This window comes from Drosophila yakuba, chromosome X (assembly GCF_016746365.2).
Source record: "Drosophila yakuba strain Tai18E2 chromosome X, Prin_Dyak_Tai18E2_2.1, whole genome shotgun sequence".
Lineage (NCBI taxonomy): Eukaryota > Metazoa > Arthropoda > Insecta > Diptera > Drosophilidae > Drosophila > Drosophila yakuba.
In genome coordinates, this window is record NC_052526.2 from 15,952,573 (window position 1) to 15,965,020 (window position 12,448).

The 12,448-nt window shown below is 45.2% G+C and overlaps 1 protein-coding gene across 5 annotated transcripts; it reads right to left on the reverse strand.

The window, feature by feature from the left end:
- Window positions 1-112: 112 nt before the first annotated feature.
- Window positions 113-12,448, reverse strand: LOC6525610 (E3 ubiquitin-protein ligase UBR1). 5 transcript variants are annotated; one of them, XM_002101409.4, is made up of 12 exons: window positions 12,275-12,448; window positions 11,226-11,458; window positions 7,637-7,654; window positions 7,161-7,343; window positions 6,698-7,032; window positions 6,285-6,617; window positions 5,532-6,219; window positions 4,301-5,462; window positions 4,134-4,245; window positions 3,938-4,066; window positions 2,489-3,869; window positions 113-2,423 (listed from the first exon to the last, which is right to left on the reverse strand). In XM_002101409.4, exons 2-12 carry the CDS (start codon window positions 11,401-11,403, stop codon window positions 1,315-1,317), a joined length of 5,628 nt encoding a protein of 1,875 aa, XP_002101445.3. In that variant the 5' UTR covers window positions 11,404-11,458; window positions 12,275-12,448; the 3' UTR covers window positions 113-1,314. The 5 variants fall into 5 exon arrangements, with proteins under 5 accessions (XP_002101445.3, XP_039233644.1, XP_039233642.1 ...); XM_039377710.2 differs by having other exon boundaries at window positions 11,226-11,575; XM_039377708.2 differs by having other exon boundaries at window positions 11,226-11,645.

The window sequence follows — 12,448 nt, forward strand, 5'->3', positions numbered from 1 at the left end:
ATCAAGTTGAGTTAATTTATTTGAAAGTACTCACTGTCATAACTGAAAGTAAAGGTCTCATGTGAACGATGATTTCCATTCCCATTCCCACCCATTAAAAACGCAAGGACACTTGAATATCACTAAAATTTTGCATTTATTTCTGTTGTTTCTTGTTTTTTTTTTGTTTCTGTTTCATTATCCATTTTCTTAAGATTTATGTTTTTCAAGAACATTATTTTTCTTTTCGGTTGAATTTCACATACATAGTCGATTTTGTTTTTTGTTGTACAATACATAAAAAGAAATATGCGTGTTATGTATCTATAGTATATATATATATATACGCTTGTTATTATGTAAATATATAGTCATACAGGGTGTTAAGTATATTGATCAAGTAAACATGGTTTGACTAATTTTATTGTGTTCCTTGGATTAGAGAGAGATGGGTGTCAAGGCGGGGCGCTGAAAGAGAGGGCGACTGTAGGTGTATGCTTCACTGTGTGCGTAGGTGATGGGCGGATGGGGAGGTGTGTGGTGGAATTGGGATAATGGAGGGAAGGAGGAAGGGGATGCGGTGCGACTACGACTCTCGGACGTACGCTTAATCGGTATCAATATTTTTACACTAACTAAATATACAACTCAACAAACGCCAAAAATATGATCTCAACCTGGTTAGGATCGGCACTCAAAGTTCGGGACTATATATACATCGAGTGGAGTGGGGCTGCATGAGCAGGGGTGAGAGGGGGAGAGAGCGGGACGTATAAATTTTTGCCTTTATTTTAATGTAATATTCTTCCTTTAGTTGCTGCGACATTTGAAGTGCTGGCAAAAGTTTAACCTAGTCGTTACATTTTTTGCATATGATTACATATATATATATAAACATATATATATATATATAAATATGCATATATATACATACATATATATAACTAGAGGGCGCTGGGCCGCTCAAACTCAAACTATCAACAAGTTTTCTAACATTAGCTCAAAAAAATAATAAGAATATTGTAATCAATTAATATTAATTAATAAGAAGAAAATCAAACAATGGTTTCAGTTGCCGGTTTCAGGGCCGCTGGACAGGATTGTGTGGTGGTGGCGTGTTCGTGGCTGGTGTCCTTGACTGTGTGAGATGGGGATGCTGGCTGGGTGCGTGGTTGGCTCGCTGGATGAGTGAGCGCGTCTCCAAAACGGACAAGTAGTAAAATGCTTAGACGTATAAATAGGCTCTCCTAATGTTAGTATGTAATAATCACATAGACTGCCGCCATTTCCTATTTTATGCCTGCCCTCTGCTCCCTTATCGGTGCCTGCGGAGGACTACATGTGATGCCACTGCGCCGCCGCCACATTTGTGTTGTCGTTCAGCCGGGCAATCTCCTCGTGCAATCCATGACCCAGCCACTGCAGGAAGATCTTGCTGTAAGCCGCCTGGCAAAGTCTCAGTGGATTACCGCGCCTCAAACCCATATCAGTTTCGCCGTACTCGTCCAAATATGGCGGCGGAATGAAGCACCCTTTGCCGCGGCCCAGGTACACAACCTGACAGTCGCGAATGCGCAGGAAGATGCCCACCTCGGCGCCACAAGCGTGGGCGTGATGAGTGCACGCGCCCACCGAGACCTTGTCCAGCTCTGGCTGGCAGCAGTACGATTGACCACACAGGATTGAGCCGCATATCAGGCACATCGTTGGCGTCTTCATGGCCTCGCGCTCGTTGTTCGGACAGAAGATGTCCGATACGCTGTTGATTAAATCGCTAAAGTCGTCACACAGTACCTTCAAGCGCGGCAGCGGGCGCAGGCATGGTTCCAGCTGCAGGGAGCGACGCGCCTCAGGCTGGCAACGCTGCTCCACGTCGCGGTCAATGTGCGGATGCGAGGCAAACGAGTGCATCATGGTGGCGTACACCGTCTCCATGTCAAAGTAGACGCCCAGCATGGGATCCAGGCCCAAATACTGGCACATCAGATCAAAGCGATCCGGATGATCTGTGGGAAACGTGTCTGGAAACTCCACATCCGTAAGGAAGCGATAAAAGAGGCAGGAGCAGCGCAGAAATGAGCTCATCTGCTGCTGCACGTATTCGAGTAGAAGGGCCAAATGATGTGATTCACAGGGTATCACCACTGTCTGCTCATGACTCTGATTCTCCTCCGTGTCTTCCTCCGCCAACTGCTTCTGTTTATTCTTCTGCAGCACTCTGGCTGGGATATTGTAGCGGCGATAAAAGGCCACCATATTGTCCCGAATCCGTGACGGCAGCTGCTCCACATAATCCAATTGTGTCAGTTCAGAATTGGGCGCACGTTCGGCTGTTTCCTTATCCACATCAAAGCAGAGGACCGCCTTGGTTAGATTGGCCAGGAACATAGTCTGCAGGATGTAAAAGTCGAACATGCTGCCGCTGGGTATGATTGATTTATAACCTGAAAAATAATGACAAACAATCTGGTTAATTACAGCTGGTTAATAAATACTTTTTCACACTTACCCTTTTCGGGTACCATCAGATTGAGCACTCCAAACTGGAACGGCACCAGCACGCGGAAGCAGTCCCACTCGAGCACACTGGTGCCATTTTGATTGAAGACGGTGTCCAGGAGTCTAGCGGAGAACTCCGCTTCGAAACGCAACGACGGACGCAATGAGCAAGCCCTCACCAAGTTCCGGGCACAACTCTGGTGGCGCATGGACAGCTCGGACTTCAATGGCTTTTGGACTACGAATAAATATATTTCCAACGCCTGCAGCGTGTAGCTGCACGTGTCCCACAGCATGGACACCAACTCGAGGCATTCGGGATTAGGTTCAGTGGGTGGATGATCCTTAAAATGTGACTTCTGAATCTGCATGAAATTTGTTAGGAGCGTTTTGTTTAGGAATTGCATCAATTCGCTAAAGTCGGCATGCAATCTAGTAGGATTCTTGATTAGCTGCACGCTCCGCTCGAATTGAGCCAAGCCCCCGACCACGCCGGACATGCGCAGAATGTTGGACAGACTTGGAAATTGGGCCACTTCGTCGTCTTTCATGGCACCCAGTTCGATGGCCAGTGTGCTCATGATCTCCACGAAACTATCCAATGGCAAATAGCTATCGGTCGATGTAGGAGCCGGCGAAAAAGCGGGCAACGCTTCGGTAACCGGCAGTACGGTGTTACTTAGGGTTCGGCAATACGGGCAGTGGAACTCCACGTTGGCCGACTGGTTTCCTAGGACCGCACGATTGCGGTGCGGGCGACGCAGCTCCTTGAACTCCTCGTTGCTGAAGTACTCCAGCCAGCAGTTGTAGTGCATCACATGGCCGCAGCAGCTCATGTGCAGTGCGCTTTGACTACTACGCAAGTTTGGCGTAGTGTAAATCACACGCGAGGTTTGGACAAAGGCAGAGCTAACCAATGGCGGGCCGCATCGACTGATGGCACAGATCTCGAAGCATAGGATGCATTTAAAGGTATCGTCGCTGCCCTGATAAAGCTTGCGGTTCGGTCCCAAGCAGGCTATGTTCGGCTTAAGAGCCACTGCTCCCTGTTCCTCCTCGGACGGTATATCCGCCCAATCCATTGCACCCGTGGATGCTGACTCCTCGCGCGTTTCCTTGTCGGTGGCCGCAAACATTTCTGCATTGCTGTTCATGAACGACTTCTGGGCATTTTGCATCTGGGCCATTATCTGGGCCCGACGTTCAGCCGCCAAACGAGCACGATTCTCCTTCTCCTTACGCGCCTGCTCCTCGGAGCTGAGTGGCAGTTCCTCACCGGCGCTTTGCTGCGAGCCACTAGGTCCTGCTCCACCATCACTGGGCGCTTGCTTGGCCTGCAGCTGCTTGTAGCGCTCGATGGTCCACAGCACAAAGTCGTAATGAGCCTCCAACTGGCCGGGTAATTATAAAACAAAAAAGATTAGCTAGTGAAATTTAAATTTTTAGGGATCAGACTCACCCTCGGGCAGCGGGCGAGTTCTTCCAACTTCTCCAGAATTCCGTACTGCTGGGAACGCTCGTAGAAGCTCAAGAAGGAATAGTGCTCGCTAAGCTCCTCCTGAATGGCAAAGCCCAGCAAGTGAAGGACCTGTGGGGAAATATACGAAATTAAATATTAGCAAGATTGAACCATAAGTAAAATATAATACATATACCTTTTGAAGATGCGATTCGGTAAAAGAGCGACTGTGCACATTCAATGCCCGGTTCATGACCAAGGTGCAAATGTTGAGGAACACAGGGCACTGCAAGATGTTGGCCATGGATCTAAAAAGAACCATGCGTCAATATATAGATTAGGAGATGTTGCCTTTAAACTCACGTAAAGGCTGGCGTAAGTTGCGGCAGCATCGGTGGCGGGCAGCAGACAAGCTGCTTCTTGGCCTTGCGCCGCTCCCGCTGCTGTTCCTCGGCCTTGGACTTGTCCTCTTTGGTGTAGTGATAGAAGTACATATTGAACTCTACAAGCAAATGCTCCTTTAGTTCGTACACGCCCTTGCTGTCGGCTCCAACGGGCTTCTTGAACACGGCCACCGTGTTGATAACATCCTCGAAAATGATGTCGTTGTTTCCGCTATTGCCATCCGGCAAGGCGCGACTCAACTCAGAGTGTGAGTAGGATTTGATACACAACAGCTGGATGATCTCCTTGCGTAGGCGATCCTCTTCGGTCACCATCGAAACGCCAGGCATCCAACGTTCTCCAATGATCACGATCAGTAGTTCGAGGAACTCGTCAAAGATTGATGCTTCTCGCAGGATTTCATCGTTCATATCATTATCCGACAACATTGACCAGTATGTTTCCTGTAACCAGGGGATCATGTTGAACTTATTCAACACATGGATCAGGAACTCGTTGCTCTCCATAAGGGAGGCGCCTATCTGCAGGCAGGCTATGTCCCTGTCCAGCATTTCCACGCGGCAACGCACATTTCGGTAGAAGTAGAGTTGGTGCAACAGGGTGTACCCATTGCGGCGCCACATGCCAGCGGCCACCTGGGCGATCATAGCTTGGGTGCACAAAACCGGTTCGATGATCTCCCTGGGCGTCAGCTTAATGCTTAACGCATCTGTTTCCGTCTGCAGCTCGTCGTAGGTTAAATCGTGGGCACCCAGGTGCAGATAAATTCCGGCGTAGAAACGCGACAATGGCAGGTGGATGGACACCGGCTGCACTGCTACATCATAAACTAGACAGTTTGCTAAATGGCCAGCCACTTTTTTCGGCTGCACGGTCCTCTCGCCACCCACTATAAAACTGTTGCCCACCAGCGCACGCAATGTCATCTTGTAGAGCTTACGCAGCAGCTTCACATCGCCGGACGCCCACTCAATCACCTGCGAGATGGTCGTGGCCAGCTTGATGTGAAGGTTGAAGGCGCATTCCCATTCCGGCTCGTAGTCCATGTGTTGGCCCGTCTGCCTGGTTATCGACTCCATGCCCTGCATTACGTTTAGCACGCGCATCAAAACCCGACAGCCTGTGTGTTACAAATGGGGGATCAATTAGGTTGAATGGCTTACAAATTGAACAAGCTGCCGGTGCCTACCTTCTAGGAAACCGCTCCTTAGATCGTTGCTCATCACCTCCGGCTTTAGGCTGAGCAGGTATCGCAGATCGTAGAGGATGTAGTTAGCCCGCTTGAAGAAGGTGAGGCTGGCGATGTTCTTGCTAAAGTGCAGCGTCTTGTTACGGATAAACTTCTCGATGGCAACGTGGTAGAACGTGTGCACCAGCTTGTTAAAGATGCCCTCATGAGCGATCAGATGATGGGCTATGCTAGGCACCGTGAACAGCTGAACGCTGAGCGAGACTATCGAAAAGGCGTGATCGTGGTCATCGCTGATAAAGTCCTCCACAATAGTGGCGTAGCGACGCGAAAACTCCTGGGCAAGGACCATCTTGTTGTCGTACTCCATGAGCATGCCAGAGATGAGAAGGCGGTGCCAGCAGGTGCGCGCCGTCTTCCACAGCTTCACGTCGTACTCGAGGATATGCCGGATGCAGAAGGCCTCCTGTTTGCGCTGCACCAGCTCGGAGAACGTTTTCCGGAAGAGATAGTGACGCACCAGGAACTCCTGGAACCAGCCGAGCAGCTGCAGGGCAAACTGCTGACAGGCCACGGCCCCGATGTGCAGCACCGATGTCCTCAGGGACTGGTTGTTGCGCGCCGTCGACAGCAGGGCGGTCGGCAGGATCATTTGATTCTCGATGGATTCCTTTAGTTTGTTGCACTCCTGAAAAACGAATACCGCTATGAATATATGATGCTCTTGCAAAGAAGTTGTGTCTTTTGACCCACCTCAAATGTATCGCATTTGACAACCGCTCGTCCCTCGCGATCAATCGCCGCCACAATTTCCATGGCGTCCTTTGGCCGGCACTTGGCGATCTTGGTCAGCGTCTGGATGACCTGGTCGAACGTGTGCGACTCGTCGTTATAGAGCACAGTGCAATACTGCGCTCCGTCCACTTGGCCACCTTCCACGTTCCCATCCAGGCACTGCAGACTGGCGTTTGGCTCGATCTCCAAGTAACTTACGCAGAAGGCGAGGATTGCCCCAAAGCAGATCTCAACCCGTTCCAGTACCGCGTCTGTCAGGATCTTGCTCTCCAGCGGATTTTTGCGATTTGCCTGAACAGATTGGAAAGGAGAAATTGTGTTTATTAGTTTTTTTAGTATTTGCATCTGTGTGTACTGTAATTGATACTGACCAGATGCAGCTCGCAGTAGTGATCCTTCTTCCAGGCCTCGTCGTCTCCACAGTCGCAGCAACCGCCGCCGCCGGAAGTGGACATCTTGTATTTGTGGAAGCGATGCGCCGAGCGCTTGAAGCAGTTGACGCAAAGCACGCAGGTGGGATCGACGCCGCACTCGCGGCAGCTGTAGGTGGGCTCCCCGTTCTTGAAGACCTTGCCGCAGACGGTGGCCGTGTTGCCCTCCAGGCGGAGCTTCTCCAACGCGGAGGATGGATTGTCGCCCAGCATAAATTCCACCACAACATCGATGATTTCCTCCTTGGCCAACGACTCTTTGAACATGCACTTGACTGGAGAAGAGATAACACCATTAGTTTGAACGGAACCAAAAGTGGGCTCAATGGGTTTGCTGAATGCGGAGTATATTAAAAGACTAGCTGGTGTGGGGTCGCGTCACGCTAATCCGCTCCAGACTTACTGGAGCCGCAAATCAGGCTCATCCTGCACCTAAGCCGCTTGATCTCTGGCACCATGTTCGCCTGCGCATGGGTCAAATGGAACAGCACCCCAACTCGCAAGTTATCCGTGTTCGTAGGCCCTTGGCCCCAACCATGCTCGTGGTGATTACACCCACACTCCAAGCAGTTTGTCCCACGACAGCCCGCACGGTTGAAATCGGATGGAATTGGATGGATTGGTCAGTTCGGTTCGGATTGCATAGCATTGGATTTGATTTCATTTGATTTGATTGGATTTGATTGATGAATGGGGATGGAGTGGGGGAGGATGAAGGGTTACGATTAGTGCGAGTTTGGGCGGATTAGTGAAATAGTGTCTGTTGTGGTTGTTCAATCGGGATTATAGTTTAGCCGTGGCTATAGGTAAGTTTACAACGAACGTTTGCATCTGGTCATTTTTGGAACTTATTTTCACTTAAAACAGTTGTGAACTCACGAGTGATCGCATTGGTATCTGAAAGACAAACAATTGTTTGAAATTAGTAACATTGTAACTGTAATAAGTAAATAAATTTTAGAATCTATAATATTGGCAGCTTCTTTGTGTTCAAAGTCTAAATTTACGTTTGAAAACAAATAAATGATTTAAAAATACAATTGAATTAGGTACGCGATGGTGCAGTTTCATTACTCGTGCTATATTATTTTAATCTTTAATTCTAAATATATATAATATATATACTGATAGCTGTGGTCGGCCCAACTTTTGGTTAAATGTAATTAGAGACGGCTCGAAGACATTGGTATTGGAGGTTATAAATAAACATACTGACTCATGAGCTAGCAAACTGTCATCTGCTGGCTTTATTGCTTTTCGATGCCGTGAGTAATGCAATAGTGGTCATAGTCAGGCTGGAGTATCGTTCAAATGTTTAGAACAGGTCAGACCGCACCGCATGTGGATAATGATCGTGATTGTGATCATGATCATCGCGGCTATATTATTGGGGCTGGGCGACCGCAAAAGAGAATCACAGTCGAAGACAAGAGAAACCTTCGGGCTAAACGAGTTTTCGCAACCAGAAAAACCAAATGAAATCAAATGCAAATACAAATACAAATACAAAAATAAACAATTTACAACAAATGCAGTTCAAGGTCGCCACAAACGCTGTGAAAACTCTGCAGCGCAGAATCGAAAAAATACAATATTGAAAAGAGAGCGACAGCTTTCAATATAATCTATTATCAACGCATCTGACGTAGCTTCAGGGCTATCAGTGAAAAATAAAATATATATATGCATATGTATCTACTACCTACAATGTCTGCAATGCACATACAGTAAATACGAATAGCAAACTCGCTGTGTACTTTCTATATACATAGTTATAATAGACTTAAGCGGCGATAGCTCGAAAATAGTTACTGTATATAATCTTCATGGTCAGACATATCGCTGCATTTAGCTATATCTCCAGGTACATGGGTGGCTATAAAGAAATGCATTTAAACTGCGTGTGCGTCAGTTTACTGAGGCGCAATAGACTGGAACAAAGAAGGCGCCTGGAGCGGAAAATAAAAGAAAGAAACGAATCGAATAAAACTGAACTGAACTGAACTGAAATGCACTATACAGGAGAAAGAACGCCGGAAAAGAAGAGGCCAGGGCCACCTTATCGGTTCCTGAATCACAATTCTACAGGCACGGTCACAAAAAGAGATCGCGGTACTCTATTTTTAAAATATGGGGAATGCTACAAAAAGAAATATGAAAGGATCATCAAAATTGTTGGCAAATGAATGATTCATAGATTTTTTACATTTTCATATATGTATATATGTATGTTTCAACAAAATTCGACTAAAAAGTAACAATTAAAATCTCAACAAGACGTCACAAAAGGTGACTGAATTCAAAATATATGCAAATTTAAAAGCAAAAAAACTGAATTACAAACAACACACGCAATTACAGCTTCCAATGAAATGTTATTTTTCAGAACAAATAAATCTTAAGTTTGTTCAAGTTGATATTAATTGTGGCACCCACTGTATTGCACATTTCTCGATACCGAGATTGAAGACTCGAATCGTTACAAAGAGCATTTTTGAGTTCTGCAAGGGTAGGTGGGCGATCGACCTCATATACATAAATCTCGGTAAATACAAACACCTACACCTTTTGTTAAATATAATATAAAAAAAATTGTGTCAGCTGTGCTGTTTTTGCACAAAAAAAAAAAACGAGAGCGAAAGCGGAAAAAGAAACAAGACATTTGTGTACGCTTAAGATGAGGAAGATATCACAAACAAAGATAAGAAAGAAAGACAAAATTTGGACAGCATTTTGTGTAACAACGCATAAATGTATAATACATGAGTTTCCCAAGTTTGAATCATTTCCACTGCGAGATGATGAGAAATGTCTTCGCACTTTGGGGCATGTATAGCGTTTATCAGGCGAACAGCCAGAGATATAAACACCGAAAATTGGCAAAAACTGGACACGTCAAACGCCCCAAACGTGCACCTGGACCAGATAAACGCAGGTTGAATAAACTGCCTCCAAATACATATGTACATATGTATGCACATATTTCTGTATACTCTTCTGTACTCTCTGGCTTATCAGTCAGCAGCGAAATTCGGGGATTCGTCTCCGCTCTCTGCCAAACGAAACGAAGCAATATACAGGGAGCTATACTCGTATAGGGTATATGGGCATGGCAACGCAACAACATCGGTAGCCATGACATCCATATGCTTAGCAGCCGATAAGAAATGATAAGGGTCATGAAAAGGGGTAAAAACACGATTAGCAAAAGCGGAAAGTAAACATTGTTAAAGTAATTGGCGGAAATATTCGCCATGCCAAGAACGGATTACTCAATAAAGCCAGGAAATGAAGAGCATTCAAAGAAGAATATACACTGGAAATAATTATTATTTATATTTCAATTCCCATTACCTACATTGTACTAGAGGTTATGTGCTTGCTGATTTGCTGTTTTAGTCACATAAATTGGTCATACGTGTCAATATACATATGTTTCATAGTTGGCATACAAACAAATATTTCCTCTCGTTGCATTTCCCCATTTCCTATTAAATCAATATGTTATAAACGTAAAGCCGTCTCCAAATTAGTGACGCTTCCAATGCTTTCCTAGATTCTCCCAATTTGTTTGTTTCAATAGTCGCGTTTTTGCATTTAGCTTCGGATAATGCGAACTTCTGGCGGAATGTGGTGCAAAACGAGTTTGTTTACTACATTTATTTGTTGCCAGGCCAGGCTTTAGCCATTGTTGAAACAACTTGCATACACTGGGCAAAAAAACAAAAGAGAGATTTAAAATCTTCTCTAATAAGAATTGGTACATGCAAGCTGGTTTGCAAATTGAAAGAGAGCCTTAGAAAATGCACATTATTTCTTGTTTATGTTTTAGTTCCTAAATTAATATCAGAAGATTTCCCACAGTGTACGATATGGTGAGTGTGCATAGAAGGCGAGACAGGTAGAAAATCCAGAAGGCGGGCAGGTGAGCGGTGGGCTGATAAGGGGGTGTTGCGTTTTGAGCTGGCAAACTTGGAGAGCCAATTGAAAGGAAAACTTGGCGCAGCAAAGCACGCCGCATAGGAAAAACAAATTCGCGGAAATGTGAAATAGACAAAACGTGAGAACAACAGCAAAGTCAACAAAAGCGTGCAATTGTTCAATGGCAATAAACAAAAGACGAAAGCTGAACAAAAATAGCACCAAAACACACGACGAATAATGATAATTCAAGAGCGAGAGTTTTTAATGGGATTCGACCAACTTTTGACGCCCCTATCGATTTGGCATTATGGTAGTGCCATTATTACCAGCCTTCTGATCGAAAGAATGCAATATTCTAATTGAAAACTATCTCAAAGAATGAAATGCATGTATCTTATTGGAATTGAAAGTATACGCGTATATTGGATTGATTGATACCTAAATCACAACATAAAAAAGCTGTTTTCCAAAGAGCAATAAAACTAGTTTTGACAGTTTCTGATTCATACGGGTAAGGATTACGTGCATAGCCACTTCGACTCACCTGTATCCGTACCGCTCGTCTGGTAATCGAAATACTTGGGCGACTCGCGCTTTAAGAACTCGATGATATCAGAGCGGTCTAGTGTGCCTGCCTGGCGCTTGAGGCGCCACTCCTTGAGCGGCGAACTGCACTCGGCAGGGGGCGCCACCACGACGTCCTCCATGTCGTAGCGATCCATCGTTGCTCTCGTTCGCACTGGCTCCTCTCACTCGCTCCCTCTCCTTTTGTCTCTCCTGGTGGGGATGACAAAAACAAAATAGTTGCAGCGAGGATGTGTAAGTGTGTGTTTGACTTGGTGTCGTCTCTCCCTCTCTCTCTCTTTCTATTTCGTGTCCGTGTCCTTGTTATTCCTGTGGCAGTAGTTGTTGTTGTTGCATTGGTTGTCTTAAGTGTTATTTGCCTAAACTTTGCTAATAAAAACTAAATAAACAATACGAAACGAAACGGATCAAGAACCAAACAACTATAAAACAGGATTTAGTTAGGATCCGGGAACAAAAGAAATTTTGAGTTGCGCTCTCGCTCTCTTTTTTCGTGGCCGAATTTTCGTTTTGGAGCACAGTACTACGCACACACACACTTGCTAATACAAATTTTCTATTTACAACAGTGTTGAAATTCACGAGGACTGACAATTCAATCGAGGAAAAATGAATAAATGGAGAGGAAAGACTCTCTGTGCAACTGTTGCTTTGCACTTTTTCCTGTGTATCAGCCATGTGTGATTGTTTTTGGATTTGCTTTTTTGGCAGCAAGCAAAAACAAAAAAGAGAGAGAGCGCATGACAAAACGAAAGAAACAAAAACTATAAACAGACACACACACACATGCACGGGCACTATTTTTGGTTTTATTTTTATAATAATCGTTTATTATCTACGTATTTTTTTTCTTTGGTTGCCTTTACGTGCGCTTAGCACCTTAAAAAAAAGATTTTTATTCTTCTTTATTTTTCACTTTCCGACAAGCACACACACGCACACCAACTTAAATTCACTGTAACTGCGTTTCGCTTTCGTTTTCTCCTTTTCCAAACCTTTTGCACGTACTTTTTGCTTTTTCGTTTGGCTCTCGGGGTATTCACTAGTAATTTACACTTGTGTTGTTGTTTATATCTATCTATTTATACTGGCAGAACAAGGATTCGTCTGCCTTCCATTAATTTCGTAACCTAAACGCAACAAAAACAAGACTGTCATCGACATAAACAGCGTTTTCTGTCC

Coding starts and splice junctions, on each gene's coding strand:
- LOC6525610 (XM_002101409.4), bottom strand. CDS start 11,403: ATGGATCGCTACGACATGGAGGACGTCGTGGTGGCGCCCCCTGCCGAG. Junction 6,220..6,284: donor TCAAATGCGATACATTTGAG/GTGGGTCAAAAG, acceptor TTCGTTTTTCAG/GAGTGCAACAAACTAAAGGA. Junction 3,870..3,937: donor AACTCGCCCGCTGCCCGAGG/GTGAGTCTGATC, acceptor TTACCCGGCCAG/TTGGAGGCTCATTACGACTT.